At 38.0% G+C, this 15124-nt stretch overlaps 1 protein-coding gene across 2 annotated transcripts in view; it reads left to right on the top strand.

Annotated features, from left to right (window-relative positions):
- Positions 1-15124, top strand: part of LOC131980218 (low-density lipoprotein receptor-related protein 8-like) — a 155797-nt gene that overhangs the window by 44668 nt on the left and 96005 nt on the right. For both annotated transcript variants that reach the window (XM_059344431.1, XM_059344432.1), the window contains exon 3: positions 9359-9481. In XM_059344431.1, the coding sequence (XP_059200414.1) occupies positions 9359-9481 (123 nt within the window). The remainder of the gene's footprint in view (positions 1-9358; positions 9482-15124) is intronic.

Consider the following 15124-nt stretch of genomic DNA (forward strand, 5'->3'; position numbering starts at 1 on the left):
TCATGGCCTCCAAATGGAGAGAGCTGTCATTAATATCCTTCATGGTAAAAAAAAGAAGAAGTTTCTTCAAAGGGTTAGGGAGTGCATGTGTGTGTGTGAATGTCAGCTGGCTGTCTGCTGCTCTGCTCTTCAACATCACTGAATGATTGAGTGAGCACAGTTCTTGACAGGACGCATTAAAATGTACATGCAGGAGCCGCACACTCACATACATATTCACTCTGAGGTTTCATCAGTTCTACAGAGGTTCTTCAAGGTTCCTTTTTGATATTTTGTACCCATACTTTACCTATATTTGACATGAAATCATTTCATTTTTCTATTTTTTTTGTGTGTGTTTTCCATCAAACTATATTCTTGTCACACTGAAAAAATGTATATTATGTGACTGAATCAACTGCACCAATATTTTAACAGTTTGGAAGAAACCTGTCACATCAAGCATCTATAATGTAAACTATCAATTAAACCTCTGACGTCCAGGAGATTTTGGTTAAAATTTGTCAACTTACTATGCATTAATTTCTGTCTCTGTTCAGCATCTTTCAGTCTGTCCTTACATCACAAGTATGGCTCCTTTTTCTCCACACAAACTTGATCAGTCAGATTTTATTTTAATTAACAAAGTATAAAGCTGCCAGGAACCCAAGATACAAACAAAAGACACAGGTGTCTATGGAAATGTACCATTTTTTAAAAACCATTTATACACACAAAAACAGCAGAAAAAATTATAAATAATAAAACTACAAAACAGTGGCACACTGTGAAAGCTCCTATGATGCACTTTCAACTGGCTTTCTCAGCTTGTCTACATATCATATATAAATAAAGTTATTACTGTAAATAAAAAATGTTATTTTCAATAAATAGATGGACTCCAGAGGGTTAATCGATTAATATCTATGTTTTATACATACTCCAGTATGCATAACGTCATGCATACATGGGCAAAATAAAAGATATATATACAGTACTATGAAGAAGCCTGTTTTGATAACAACGCTTTTATTTTGAAAGAACGAAAAGAGACTTCCTGTCGATAGTAAAACTAACTCAAGTGAGATGATACTGTAAAGATAACGTCAAGGAGTTCAATGTTTTATGTTTTAACCCCCGAAGAGGCATGAGGTTAGTTTTCACAGTAATCTTCATATTTAAGTGTGTTTTTTGTTTTTAAACCCAGTAATTCATGCTGTTAAGGTTTAACAGTAAGCTAGTTTGGAAATCCTCTTGTTTTTCTGTGTGTTTTATAATTGTTATTGCAGCTTTCAGTTTGCAAACTGAAGCTTTATCCAACTTAATTCTCAGCTCATTGGCTTATTGACGTACAACCTCAGAACTGAACGCTCGGCCGTGTTTCAGTTCAGTGATACTGATACACAGTCAGAGATAAAATAATAAATAAAAAATGCACAGACCAATTAAAAATTACGTGATCGACCAAATTCTTAACGACCATTAATCGATCATGGATTAATTATTCCCATCCCTAGTTTAAAGACATGTTGGTGACTTTGTCAGACTGTACTTCTCAGTTTAGCACTAAACACAGAACAGCAGAGACTCACAGGGATAGAGTCGGGAAGTGAAACTGGATGGAGCTTTTTTTTTTATCGACCAATTGCCAATTCAACAAATAAGAGCCGTATTTTTCCATCTGTAGTCACCACTCACTCTGTCTCACTCAATGTCCCGTCCACAACTAAATCTGATTGGTAACACAAGGCAAGTAATAACACATCAGCACCACTAAAGGCTGCTGTGACTCTAACAGTCCAAACTGCTTCGGTGACCAAGCTGAGCTGTTTCCAAACCAAAGGCAGCTTTCAATAAACGTCAAAGTCGTGATGCCGAAGTTACTCACAAAGAGAAAATAGTCGGATAAAAACTACAAAGAGAGGAAGACCAGGAAGATGACGATGTTGAGAGTAGAGCCTGACATGTTATGTTAAATCTCAACCCGAAATATATATATTTTGGGTTGAGATTTATTTAAAAGTATTACGCATTTTTATTAATTAAAATAATTCTATTGATTTTCTATTTTTTTGTAAATATGTATTATGTAAATATGTATGTTTAGGGAAAAAAAATGTTAATTGAGCAGTGGAGAAGGGGTAGGTTTAAATAAGCAAATGCTTCATCCTACTCCTTTTTGGACATGTTGCGTTCACATTATAGCTTTTGTTTTGACTATTGCTATTTTTGTTTTGATTATTCTCATTAAAATTGTTTGTTTTTGAGTTTACTTTGTTGTGTTACTCGCACATGTTTGAAATAAAAAAAAGCTGAACTGAACTGAACTAATTACACCACATAAAAGTATATGCTGTATAGTTAAAATTAGCCCTACCTTGACAACAATAAATTAAAGCTTACAGAAATGAATCAAAAATAATTATACATTGTTTTGTTCTTTGTTTCAGTGGTTATTGGTCTTGTCTTTTTTTTAAATCTAAGAATATGGGCATGTAAACCCTCATTAATGTATGTGTCATATTAATTCTAAAAACCCAATGAATATAATAATTAAAAAAAAATATACAATAATATAGATAACAATCTTAGTGGAGTCATTCTACATAGTGAATACTTTTACTTTTGATACATTAAGTTCATTTTTGATGAAGGATCTGAATGCTTCTTTCACCACTGGTTAGCATCTCCTCGATGAAGGATGAGGCAGATTTCATTTGATAAGTTTTACACTCTGACACCTTAAAGCTGCTGAAGAAAATCATACATCAGTCAAACCAGTTAGGGGGGAAAAACTGACGTCTCCATATCTGATAATCACGTAAAGCTCAACATCAACCCAATGTCTCTGCAGAGCCATGCTGCATATAGGTTTGCCGTGCACATCCCAAAAAAGAAACAAAATGACCAAAAAAGACACAAAATGACTAAAAAAAGACACAAAATGACAAAAAAAGGAAACAAAATGACCAAAAAGACACAAATTGACCACAAAATGATCAAAAAAAGACACAAAATGACCAAATAACACACAAAATAACAAAACACACACAAAATGACCAAAAAAAAGAGACATTAAGTGAGTTTAGTTAACCAAAAAGAGTCATATTAATTCTAAAAACCCAATAAATATAATAAAAAAAGAATAATAATTATACAATAATATAGATAACAATCTTAGTGGAGTCATTCTACATAGTGAATACTCTTACTTTTGATACATTAAGTTCATTTTTGATGAAGGATCTGAATGCTTCTTTCACCACTGGTTAGCATCTCCTCGATGAAGGATGAGGCAGATTTCATTTGATACTGTACGTTTTATACTCTGACACCTTAAAGCTGCTGAAGAAAATCATACATCAGTCAAACCAATTAGGGGGAAAAACTGACGTCTCCATATCTGATAATCACGTAAAGCTCGACATCAACCCAATGTCTCTGCAGAGCCATGCAGCATATAGGTCTGCCGTGCACATCCACATGGATTGCGTTTAAGAAAGATGAAAAGGATTAGAAGCAGTGAAATGTCGACAACATGGGCCCCAGAGGGGAAAGCTCCAGGTGGGGTTGTCGGAGCGTGGAGCTCCTTCCCACTGCACCTCCTCCAGGAGACATAACATGGCTGGGTAACCTCCCCTGTGCAGGGCCCTCATTCTGTCTGTGTCACGTCCCATTTGTAATGCTCACGATAGGTGACTCACACCGAGCTGAATCGCTGCTGTTGTTTGTGTTTTTTCTTGGATACAACGGAGCTGTGTAAAAGCTTTGTAAAAGTCTTCTTCTAATCATCCAGGGAGGTTACAGTGTGAATGTGTAAGTGTGTGTGTGGGAGTGGGAGTGTGGGTTTACATGTCTTGGAGATTAACGTTGACTAAGTGCTATCCCTGCCATCTACTGTAATATTGCCCGTTTTTATTCACTATCACACTTTCCATTAGGATTCCATAAAACATTATTACTGTGTGTGTCACTCTCCATCTCTCTCGCTATTACTCACTTCTGCTTATTTCTCAGCTTTTCTATCTGAAGACTTGCCTTCTTCTCATTCTCCTGTCACTTTCCCCCTTCAGCCCCCCCAACGAGCCTCACATTTTAAAACCCGCTCCTAATTAAAACAGAAAGTCATTCCAAGCAGATGGCATGAGCTGGCCTAGGTAATTATTGCCAAGTGAACCATGGCCCCTGAAGACCTCGACTGAAATGAGTAGCGAGCTCAGTCGGATTGGGTAAGAAGCTCTGACTCGCGGAGAGAAACATCTGATCTGCGGAGGCCGTGTACCGGATACGTTTTCAAGGTCTTTGTCACGCGATCAGAAAAAGTGTCAGGAACAGATTGTTGCATTTCTTTAGAATCTCAGCTCTGCCTTCATCTCTCTTTCTGTTCAGTCAGATTGAAGGCCGACTCTATTGGAAGTGTTTTCCGGGTTGTTTTTCTCTTTGAAATTGGTTCACACAGCAGTACACATCGTTTTCTTCAAAGCCAACAGACTCCTTTGACTAAAACAGTAATTTTGTCGGTCTACCCCTGCCTTAATCTCTTAGTTTTTTGTCTGATGTGTGACTTTCTGTCTCGGATCCGAACTCATTTGGCGTCCACAGCAGTACATTGGTTTGCTTCTGTGCCGGTACTCTGCATCCCCAAACAACGAACGTATCGACCACTGTCCGTAAAACAAACTGGCTGTGGATAAGGATATACACGGTCGCCCATGAATGGTCAATGGACCTGCACTTATATAACGCTTTTCTAATCGCTTTGCGACCACTCAAATTGCTTTGAACTACAGACTGCGCTCATTCACCCGTTCACCCACACATTCATACTGGTGGCAGAGGCTACCCTAAACGGTGCCACCTGCCACCATTGGGAATTCATTCACACACTGATGAACGCAGCATCAGGAGCCATTTGGGGTTCAGTATCTTGACCAAGGATACTTCGACATGTAGGCTGCCATGGTCAGGGACTGAACCGCCGACCATCCGATTTGTGGGTTTACCTCTCTACCAACGGAGCCACACGGAGCATATTGAATGCTTTTGATACTTACTACATACTTAAGTACATTTTGATGCTGATACTTTTGTACTTTTACTTCAGTAAGTTTTGAATGCAGGACTTGTACTTGTAGTGGAGTAATTCTGCAGTGTGGTATTAGTACTTTTACTTAAGGAAGGGATCTGAATACTTTTTCCACCACTGTTTAAAACGTCATCAAAGACTAATTTCTGAGCTTTTTTTTTTTTACAAATCATTGAGTACTCGAATATGAAAATTACTTTAAATGCCCATCCCTAGAAAATAGCATTTTCACACAAAACATATATGCCAATATGTGCCTGTTTGGAATTAAATACATAAGAAAAACTACTGGGAAGCTACAAAATGATATAAAAACCTAGAAAAAATAAGGGACCCACCGTTTAATTAATGGAATAAGAATTTGAAATATGTTGTATTTGCAGAATTGTATGAATCTAATTATTCTGTTTCCTTTAAACCTGGTATTATACCTCAGGGTGTCTTTTTCCTTACAGCGCCACACCTACTTACATTAGTGATAAATAGGTTTAGAAAACGTGCATGCCTTATGCTAATACATGCTCGTCTGCGTTACAGGAAACACCCGAGTTTGTTTTTCCCCCATTTTTTTTCTTCAAAATGTGAGCACACCACTAATGAGTTCATACACTTGAGGGAGGTGTTGGTTAAAAGGAAGTGACAATCCTCGTTTGGCCCATAATCATCTGTCTTCACCTTTAACAAAGGCCCACATTCCTGCTGCCTAATGAGGACACAAGTGGCACTTAAGCTTTTCTCCGGAAAACCTACACGCTTTATGTGATCTCAGAAAACAGTAATCAAAAATGTGTTTTTTGTTTATTTTCCAGTGGTGACGAGCTTAGAGGCTCGGGGTTTAGAGAAGAAAGAGACCTGGAGGAACAAAAGGGAGGAGAGGGGGATGTTTGTCTAGGAAGTTTAATGGGGTCACTTCATTACGTTTTGCTGAAAAGGCGAAAGAAGATAATTTACATTTTTCTAGTGAAATGAAACAAGGGCCACTGATTGTGGTTACAGGCAGAAAACACATTTACCGAAACACGTGTCCTATTAGAGCGACGCTATTAGACGTTTCATAATTTCTTTTCATATCGTCAACAAGCCGAGCTGAGCCGTTATCGCTTTGACTTTGGCACTCTGACACGGGAGATAATTGAGAATGGGGCAATTAAAGAAGATTTAGAATTAGAGACAAGCCGTTTCTAATCTGAGTGCTTCTTGGTGGTATTCTATCCTGTGCCATAGCTGCAGTAAAAGACTTACAGTCACATCATAGATAACTCTTAAATGACCCATACTGTAAGTGTGAGAATTACATTTCAGTGGGTTTTTATGTGCATTGAAAGACAGCCAGAGGAAAAAAAACCTGAAAGCAGCATGACTCAGAAAATGGCTCTATAGATGGACATGTCCCCTACACTTTTGTTCTGAGTACATTAACAGGTTTGCAGTTTGATTGACTCACTAAAATGCTTCTGAGGAGTCCAGTTAAACTGTTATAACTGAGATGAGACGACGTCTTTGTTGCTAGAAATGTCAACTGATATGCCAGATAGAACACGTAACACAGGAGTGTTGATTAATTGAATACCGGACTGCTGTGACAACGGAATTTCCCTTCGGGGATGAATAAAGTTATCGATCGATCGATCGATCGATCGATCGATCGATCGATCGATCTATCTATCTATCTATCTATCTATCTATCTATCTATCTATCTATCTATCTATCTATCTATCTATCTATCTATCTATCTATCTATCTATCTATCTATCTATCTATCTATCTATCTATCTATCTATCTATCTATCTATCTATCTATCTATCTATCTATCTATCTATCTATCTATCTATCTATCTATCTATCTATCTATCTATCTATCTATCTATCTATCTATCTATCTATCTATCTATCTATCTATCTATCTATCTATCTATCTATCTATCTATCTATCTATCTATCTATCTATCTATCTATCTATCTATCTATCTATCTATCTATCTATCTATCTATCTATCTATCTATCTATCTATCTATCTATCTATCTATCTATCTATCTATCTATCTAATATGGGGCAGTAAAGGTCAGCGCAATTTGTAAAAGAATTGGGTGTTTTTTAGAATTATTTAATTATTTTTTTATTGTAGTTTTAATTGTTGATACTTTTTTATATTTCTACTTGTTTATATTGTAAATTGTTTATACTTTGTTTTATTTTTACTTGTTTATTTGCTTATATTTCTAGCTTTTACTGCTTTCTACTATATATTGTTTTTTGCTATCCACTTTGCTGCTGTAACTCTTGAAATTTCCCTGTTGCGGGACTAATAAAGGAAATCTTTTTTCTTTTTAAGAGATACAAATGTAACATTTTTGTTTTAGCAGCCTGCTACAACAGCTAAATAAGATGATCTTAATTTTGAGTGTAAAGTCATAACATAGCGTGTACACGAGTAGTGGTCAGCAAGAGGGTCGCTGGTTCGGCTCCGGCCCACTGCTCTTCTGTGTGGTTTGCATGTTCTCCCCGGGTTCTCCAGCTTCCTCCCACAGTCCAAAGACATGCAGCTTAGGTTTCATTGGTGACTCTAAATTGCCCGTAGGAGTGTATGTGAGTGTGAATGATTGGCCCTCATTTATCAAACGAATGTATGACAGAAAGTGGGCGTACGGCCATTTCGATGCAATTATCGAATCAGTAATCGAATCGTGAGACAAGTGAAGATGCACAGGCCTAGATCAGTAGTTCTCAACCTTTTTGAGTTGCGACCCCCAATTTAACATGCATGTTGTCCGCGACCCCCGCTCACTGAACAGAATCTCACACGCACAGTTCAGATCACCCAAAAAAGAAACAAAATTACCAAAAAAAGACACAAAATGACTAAAAAAAGACACAAAATGACAAAAAAAGGAAACAAAATGACCAAAAAGACACAAATTGACCACAAAATGACCAAAAAAGACACAAATTGACCACAAAATGATCAAAAAAAGACACAAAATGACCAAATAACACACAAAATGACCAAAAAAACAGACATTAAGTGACCAAAAAGACTAAAACACATTAACACATGAACACTTTAACACAGGAGACAGGAGACATAGCTGACTTCCAAAATGATTTGGCGACCCCCAGAAATCAGAAACCCCAATTGGGGTCCCGACCCCAAGGTTGAGAGTAGCTGCCCTAGAGGACGGTCTGCATTTTAACTCAAGTACAACTCCCCCATAATGTTCAAACTAATGCTACGCTAGAACTTACACACTTTGATACCAAGGTCATGAAAGAACCAGGAGTTGTGGAGGTGAGAGCCGAGTTAGATTAGTGCGAGCACAGCAAACGCAGACTCTTGGAAAATCGCTGCCTGCTTTCTTTCTTTCCCTCCAGCCCCTCAGCTAAGCTTAAGCTCCCTGCACATCTCTAAACGCTATATCTAATTTGCAGCATCAGAGCCAAGATGGGGCCAGTTTAGGAACAGTCGTGGCTGTGTAACAACACCAGAGAGCTCAGCTGAGGGCCCTTTAGCCAGTGATTTATTAGACCATACTGAAGGTCCTCTTGGAGTAACAGGCTGAGGAAATCGAATGGCTCTGACCTCTATCTGCTTCTGGCTCGCTGGCTAAGCATGCAGCCTGGTGGCTACAGGTGGAGAATGTGTTTCTATGTGTGTGAAATGCATGTTTGAACACTGTGGGTTTGCACGATTAAGGTAGCTAGCGTGATAAGCTCTGGGCTGCTACGTGAAAGTTTTGATCACTCACTTTTCTTCTTACTGCTTAAACAGGATCCTTTTCCTGACATGTTTTTTTTTTTATTTCCAATTCTCAGCACGCTTGACATGTTTATCAGCCCGTGGCCTTGCTGGCTTGTAGCTTTTTTCCGTGGTAAACAGGTTTGGGAGGTAAAAGGTTTAACCTTCCTGAGCTTGCGGTGTTCAGCAATCAGCCTCCATTTCACTGCTCTGTGATGGAAAACCTGAAGGAGAGATTAGACTTTTTGAGATCAGCAGATGAAGGGAGGAGAAGGGGAGGGGAGGGGGAGACAGCACAGTGAACAAGAGTCAAGAAAAAAGGGGAAAGTGGAGATAATTAGAGAGGCATATCATGAGAGCGAGCGAAGGAAAGGGCCACATAATGTGAGAGATGATGAGCTTAATCTCGTTTTATGAGAGGGATGATTCACATAATGTGACCAGTTTCATGACAGAGATGAAGTCCTGCTGCAGACTGTTTCTGCTCTCAGCCTGTCCTATTGTCTGCCTGTCCTCACTTTTCTTCTCTTCGGTGTTTTTCTGTCTCTGTGAGCAGCCAGGAAGACATGTGCCCCTGCAGAGTTCGCCTGCTTAAATGGCCAGTGTGTCCCGGGACGTTGGCGGTGCGACGGGGAACCAGAGTGTCCCGATGGCTCTGATGAGGCGGAGGAGACGTGCAGTAAGTGAAACCATTCAGCTGCTCACATCAAGGACGTCTTTAACCGTTTATTGGGCGAAGAACTATATTTGGTAACTTCAGTGGATATCTAAATTAGGTCCCCATGTCTCTTTGTGATGTCGTAGAACCACATGGATTTTTCTTCCAGCTAATCAGCAAAGATCAGGCCACGTCACAGACGGTGACACCATGACATCTGACCAATCAGTATGAAAATAATATAATAATATTAACTTTATTGACCTGGACCTCCGATGTAAAAATTTGGGGAAAAATCTGCAAGAAACAGTCGTACTCTGTAATATTTTGAGAAAAAAGTTGCAAATTTACTAGATTAAAGTGGCAAATCGACAAGAAAAAAAGTTGCAGATTTAAGAGATTTAAAGTGGCAATTTTTTACACATTCTGGCTGTATGTAATATCCTCCAATACTCTCTAGGGTTGAAATTTGGAATTTGCAAGTATTTCAATGAGTGCCCTATTAAGGATTAAAGGAGAAATACAATCTGTTTCAATTTGTTTTTTGTAGGCGTGACCATATATGCTAAAAGAGGCGGACCTAGTCTGAAAGTAAAGCCAATTATATTCTAGCCAATAGAATGACTTGGTTGGTTTCAGGCAGCAAAACTACTCTGCTCGGTTAAGGAAAATATCATTGTTTAGGTTCAAATAAGCACCTTAATCTATCCTATGTAAATACAATATGTCTCGTACATATATGGTAACGTAGTTATGTATCTAAGTTACAAAAACTGAAAGTCTTATATTTGTTTGACGCGTCCATCGCCCCTGACTTCTTCCCTGTCTGGACTTTTTCACTCTTTATACTGCTTGCTACCTCTTTTGGTCCTGTCACAATGACAACAGCCACCATTGGGCGCCATCTAAGGAGAAAGGAAAACGGAAATATGGGTCATATTAATCTGCTCTAACAGACGAGTACAACTCCTCCACGATGTTCAAACTAATGCTACACTAGAACTTACACACTTTGATACCAAGGTCATGAAACTAACAGGAGTTGGGGAGGTGAGAGCAGAGTTAGATTAGTTTATATTAGTTTATTATTGACAGGTCATTACCTTAGCGACCAGTCAATAAGAGCCGTAGCAATTTGTATGCTTAGTCGTGGAACTTGTTTTTGGTTTATCTTAAATTATGGCAGCTAACGAGGAGATGTTACCTTTCAAATAAAGCCTCATGCATGCATTTTGGCCTGACAACTCCTTCTGTTAGAAGCTTTTTTCCCCAACCTTTTTTTACCCATTCAGGTGGCATTTAACAGGGACTTTGCCAGGAGCCAGGAGCAGTCAGGCTGCAAGTCTTGCCACAAAAAAACAAAAACAGGATAGCGATGACTGAAATACTAAACTTGAGGCTTCAAAGCGGTGGTTCATCAGGGTGGCTATTTCCACTTACAGCCAAACAAGTCAGTGGTTTAGTGTTTTTAGGGGCATGACCCTCATAAGAGGTTGTGAGAGCGATGTAGTGAGTTGTTAGAAGACGACTGAGATTGGAAACATGAAAATTGTGATTCTGCTGATGCTGTTTGTATTCATAATAATTTGTTTTGATAAATACTGCATAGTTTTATCTCTTGATTAGCCAAAAAGATCTGAACTGCTTTATTAGGAGGTTAAACCAAAAATTGATTTCACCCATGTCTTTAATTATCCATCTATGCAGTGGAAAAATGTGCAGTTATAGTCGGAACATTAGGTCAACGTTACAGCAGGATAAATTGGAGAAGATGTTTACAACAGGTGGTTTAGATCATTATTATAATTGCACTTTCTTCGAAAACGTCTGGCTGAATCCTGTAAGATTGTTAGACTGCTTGTGCTTCTTTTTCATTGCACTTCTTTTTTTATTTCCCCTTAACCCTTTATCGGGCGAATAACTATATTTGATAACTTCAGTGGATATCTAAATGAGGTCCCCATGTCTCTCTGTGGTAATATTTTGAGAAAAAGGTTGCAAATTTACTAGATTAAAGTTGCAAATCTGCTTGAAAAAAGTCGCTGATTTACGAGAAAAAAGTGGAGAATCTCATGAATCTGCACATTTTTTTCTTGTAGATTTGCCACTTTAATCTTGTCAATTTTTTTACCATTGATTTGAGATTTTTTTGGTCACAAATTTGTGATGTTTTTTGTTATAAATCTGTAACTTTTTTACCGTTAATTTGAGATTTTTTCTCTCATAAATTTGTAACCTTTTTCTCAAAATATGACCCCCCTCCCCTGGGTCCGCATGTTGTTGTTTTTTACACATTCTGGCCATATGCGATATCCTCCAATATTCCCTAGGGTTGAAATTTGGAATTTGAAAGTATTTCAATGAGTGCCCTATAAAGGGTTAAGGTGTTTATGAATTATCTGCGTTGGAGCATCTAACATGCACAGTGGGATGTTTTGTTACAGTAAATAAGATTTTTTTTTTTTTTTTACAAGGAGGCTTGTAAATTCTGTGTATATACATTTAACATGTTGCATCTGAAAACACCGTCACGCCTTCATCTCAGCCATTTAAGATTTAATTTGACTCTCCCAGAACCTGTATTCAGGTTGCTGATTTACCTTGTTATCTCGGCTCTGGCGGCCGTTCAGCCGCCTCTCCTGCCTCCACTCGCCCACACACTTCAATACTCAATGCTGTCTGTTGGAGAGTGCACAGAAAGGCCTCGATTACCTCTCTGCCAAGCTGTTAGAGCCGAGGATCTCTGGCTGGCTTACTTATAGCCGGTGCCAGTCTAGCGCACCCACACACAGGCCTGATGGGGGTTAGGTGAGTTGACGTCTCCACAACCAAGCAGGGGCTCAAGTGTGGGAGGCTTGAACCACTTATTAATTGTTTTCTTTCTTTCTTAAATGCTAATTTTCCTTTTCTCCCAGTGGCGGCTTGCTTCTCTCTTGGGGCTGCAGATATCAGAAGGAGCTGAAAGCACTGCATTGATAAATAATGATGTCTTAGGGAAAAGCAGAGAGAATCTACCCACTGGAATAAAGCTCTACAAATGTGTTACATTCAACAGGTTTTTTTTAACTCTACCAGGTACATTTGCAATAAAAACGATATCATGCACCACACATTTGTTTTTAAGTGGCAAGATCTGCATGTTTAAGAAGCCAAAAGTACACAAAGGCAACTGAGAAAAGAGCCACAGCTTTGCCTTCAGCTAAACCAGAAGAATTTGGCAGCAACAAATATTTCAATTCAGACACTGAAACCTTAGTTTATCTTTAAAGAGAAATTATGTCTCGTCATTGATACAAAGTCAGAGCAAATATTCAATTATTATTTGGGAATATTACAACATCTTTGATATCTAAATTCGTCACGCACCGAAAAAAAATCTTTGTTGACACGTGAACAGTTGAACATTTTGAGATAATAGTAATAATAAAATAGTTTTATTTAAACAGTCATTTACATACTTTACATGGTTGAATCAAGATTTAAACATTTCAGCAGATAAAATCCAACATCACCAACAATAAAATAAGATAAAAACTAAATACTTAGCCAAGAAGTTAGCTTAGCAAGCTACTTAGCCAAGTAGTTAGCTATGTAATAATACAAAACCTTTTTTTCTTCATAAATTATGAGAAGCAAAAGGAAAGGAAATGAAATCTAAGCAAAGGAAATGATCTATTGTTATCAAAAACAAGATATTTAAAGAATACTTGAATATTCAATCATGAAATAAGTTATCAAAAGATAGAGCACAGAAACACACAGCAGCATTAAATAACATGGAAATTAATGTGGGTCGTTTTTGACCCATGTTGTGCACTAGAAGGGTTAAAGTGGGAGCTAAACTGTAAAAGACTTTAAAGGTCATCAGTGCAATCTTCAAATCAATTTCTTGAACATACTGAAAAACAGACAAATGCACATTTGTGGACTACACACCAAATACCACACTCAAGGGTCAGAGTCTCCTCTCCAACCTCTTGAACTCTTCGAGGATGCCGGCATCCTCTGCTGATTTCCCAATAACTCAGAGGCTGCAGCAGGGTCAGTTTTAATGAAGATATTGGTATCTAATTAAAACAGACACACGTGACATGTACTGTTGACCTGCTGTGTCCCCCTAATGATCCCGTGTCCTCCCTAAAACTGGTCTATAGTAGGAAGGGTTGTAGAACCTGATAATGTAATAAAATCCCGTCAATGTAATAAAAATCTGCACTTGAGTCCAGTGAAAATGTAATAAAACCTGATAATGTAATAACCTCCCATTAATGTAATACTTTATTACATTATTGGTTAAAAGTGTATTACATTATTGGGAAGTTATTACATTATCAGGTTTTATTACATTTTCACTGGACAAGTGCAGATTTTTATTACATTAACGGGGTTATTACATTAACGGGAATTTATTACATTATCAGGTTCTACAAGGGTTGAAGATGTTACATTCCCCGAAAGTCTACAAAACATATTATATGAGTCTGAACAGTAGAGGTGGGAATCAGCAGAGGCCCCACGATACAATTTTATCTCGATACTTGAGTCACGATACTATATTATTGCGATTTTAAGCATTGCGATATGGTGAGTATTGTGATACAATATATTGCTATTTAATTGTTTAACTGCATTTTGTGTCCCATTCAATCGAGAATTGTTTTGTCAGATAAGAGAAAATTCTCAGTCTATTCATCTCACTTCAGCTGTATAGACTTTTTCCCCCACCTCTACTGAACAGACATGAATGTGAACTATAAAAAGACAAGATGTGAGGCGATAACTGTGTGTTAAACTCCTAAATAAAACCCACACAGACACTTTATCTAAACGTTTACTGTTACTTATTTATTCATGAATGTTTTAATGTTATGGAGGAATACTTAAGATTTGAACCAAAGTTTTTAAAAAGGCTTAAACAGTTGTGTATTCGACTGTCTGCCCCCACTCTTTGCTGCTGTTTGATGCAAAATGCATGCTGGGATAAAGTACTTTTCAGCCCACACAAGTTCATGCAAGTCAACTCCCAAAGCTGAAAGAAGTAAATGGGAACAGTTTATAAACTCACAGGAGTAGTGCTCAAGAGATGAACTTTCCAGTTTGGTGAACAATGTTGAAAATTGCATTGAAACAGATATTTTGCCTCTACCCACCATTATCATGCTTTATCACTCTTTTTAAATGTTATTGTGGGAGGGAATTAAAGTGCGTCAAGCTGCGCGGGAAATGGATCAAGAGAGAGCTGAACGGATCTTTCAGAGGATATTCCTTCTTGTTGTGGTCCGTTTTGTTGGCTGTGGGTGTGTGGGTCGGCTCCATGAATAATGCAGCAGCCGAGCAAAGCTTCTAATGTCACCCCCAGAAAGTTGGAGTGCGGGGAGGGAGACATAAAGGGCCCTCTGAAGGATAACAAGTTTATATTGGAAATCCAATTAAAGATAAATGAAGGAAGGATTCATCTCTTGGCTGCAGAATAAAGAGATAGAGATCTGGGCCGAGAAGAAAGCCATTTGTATGGAAATCCCCAATGTACTGACTTGACGTTGTAATGTAGAAAATTCGGAACACCAACACGGAAAATTTTTGTCAGGGTTTTTTATTTCTCTCTGCGAACAATAATCCGGATAGATTTTTAGAAATTGGAGACATTTTGTCAGGAATATTATG

The sequence above is a fragment of the Centropristis striata genome, chromosome 11 (assembly GCF_030273125.1).
Source record: "Centropristis striata isolate RG_2023a ecotype Rhode Island chromosome 11, C.striata_1.0, whole genome shotgun sequence".
In the NCBI taxonomy this organism is placed as follows: domain Eukaryota; kingdom Metazoa; phylum Chordata; class Actinopteri; order Perciformes; family Serranidae; genus Centropristis; species Centropristis striata.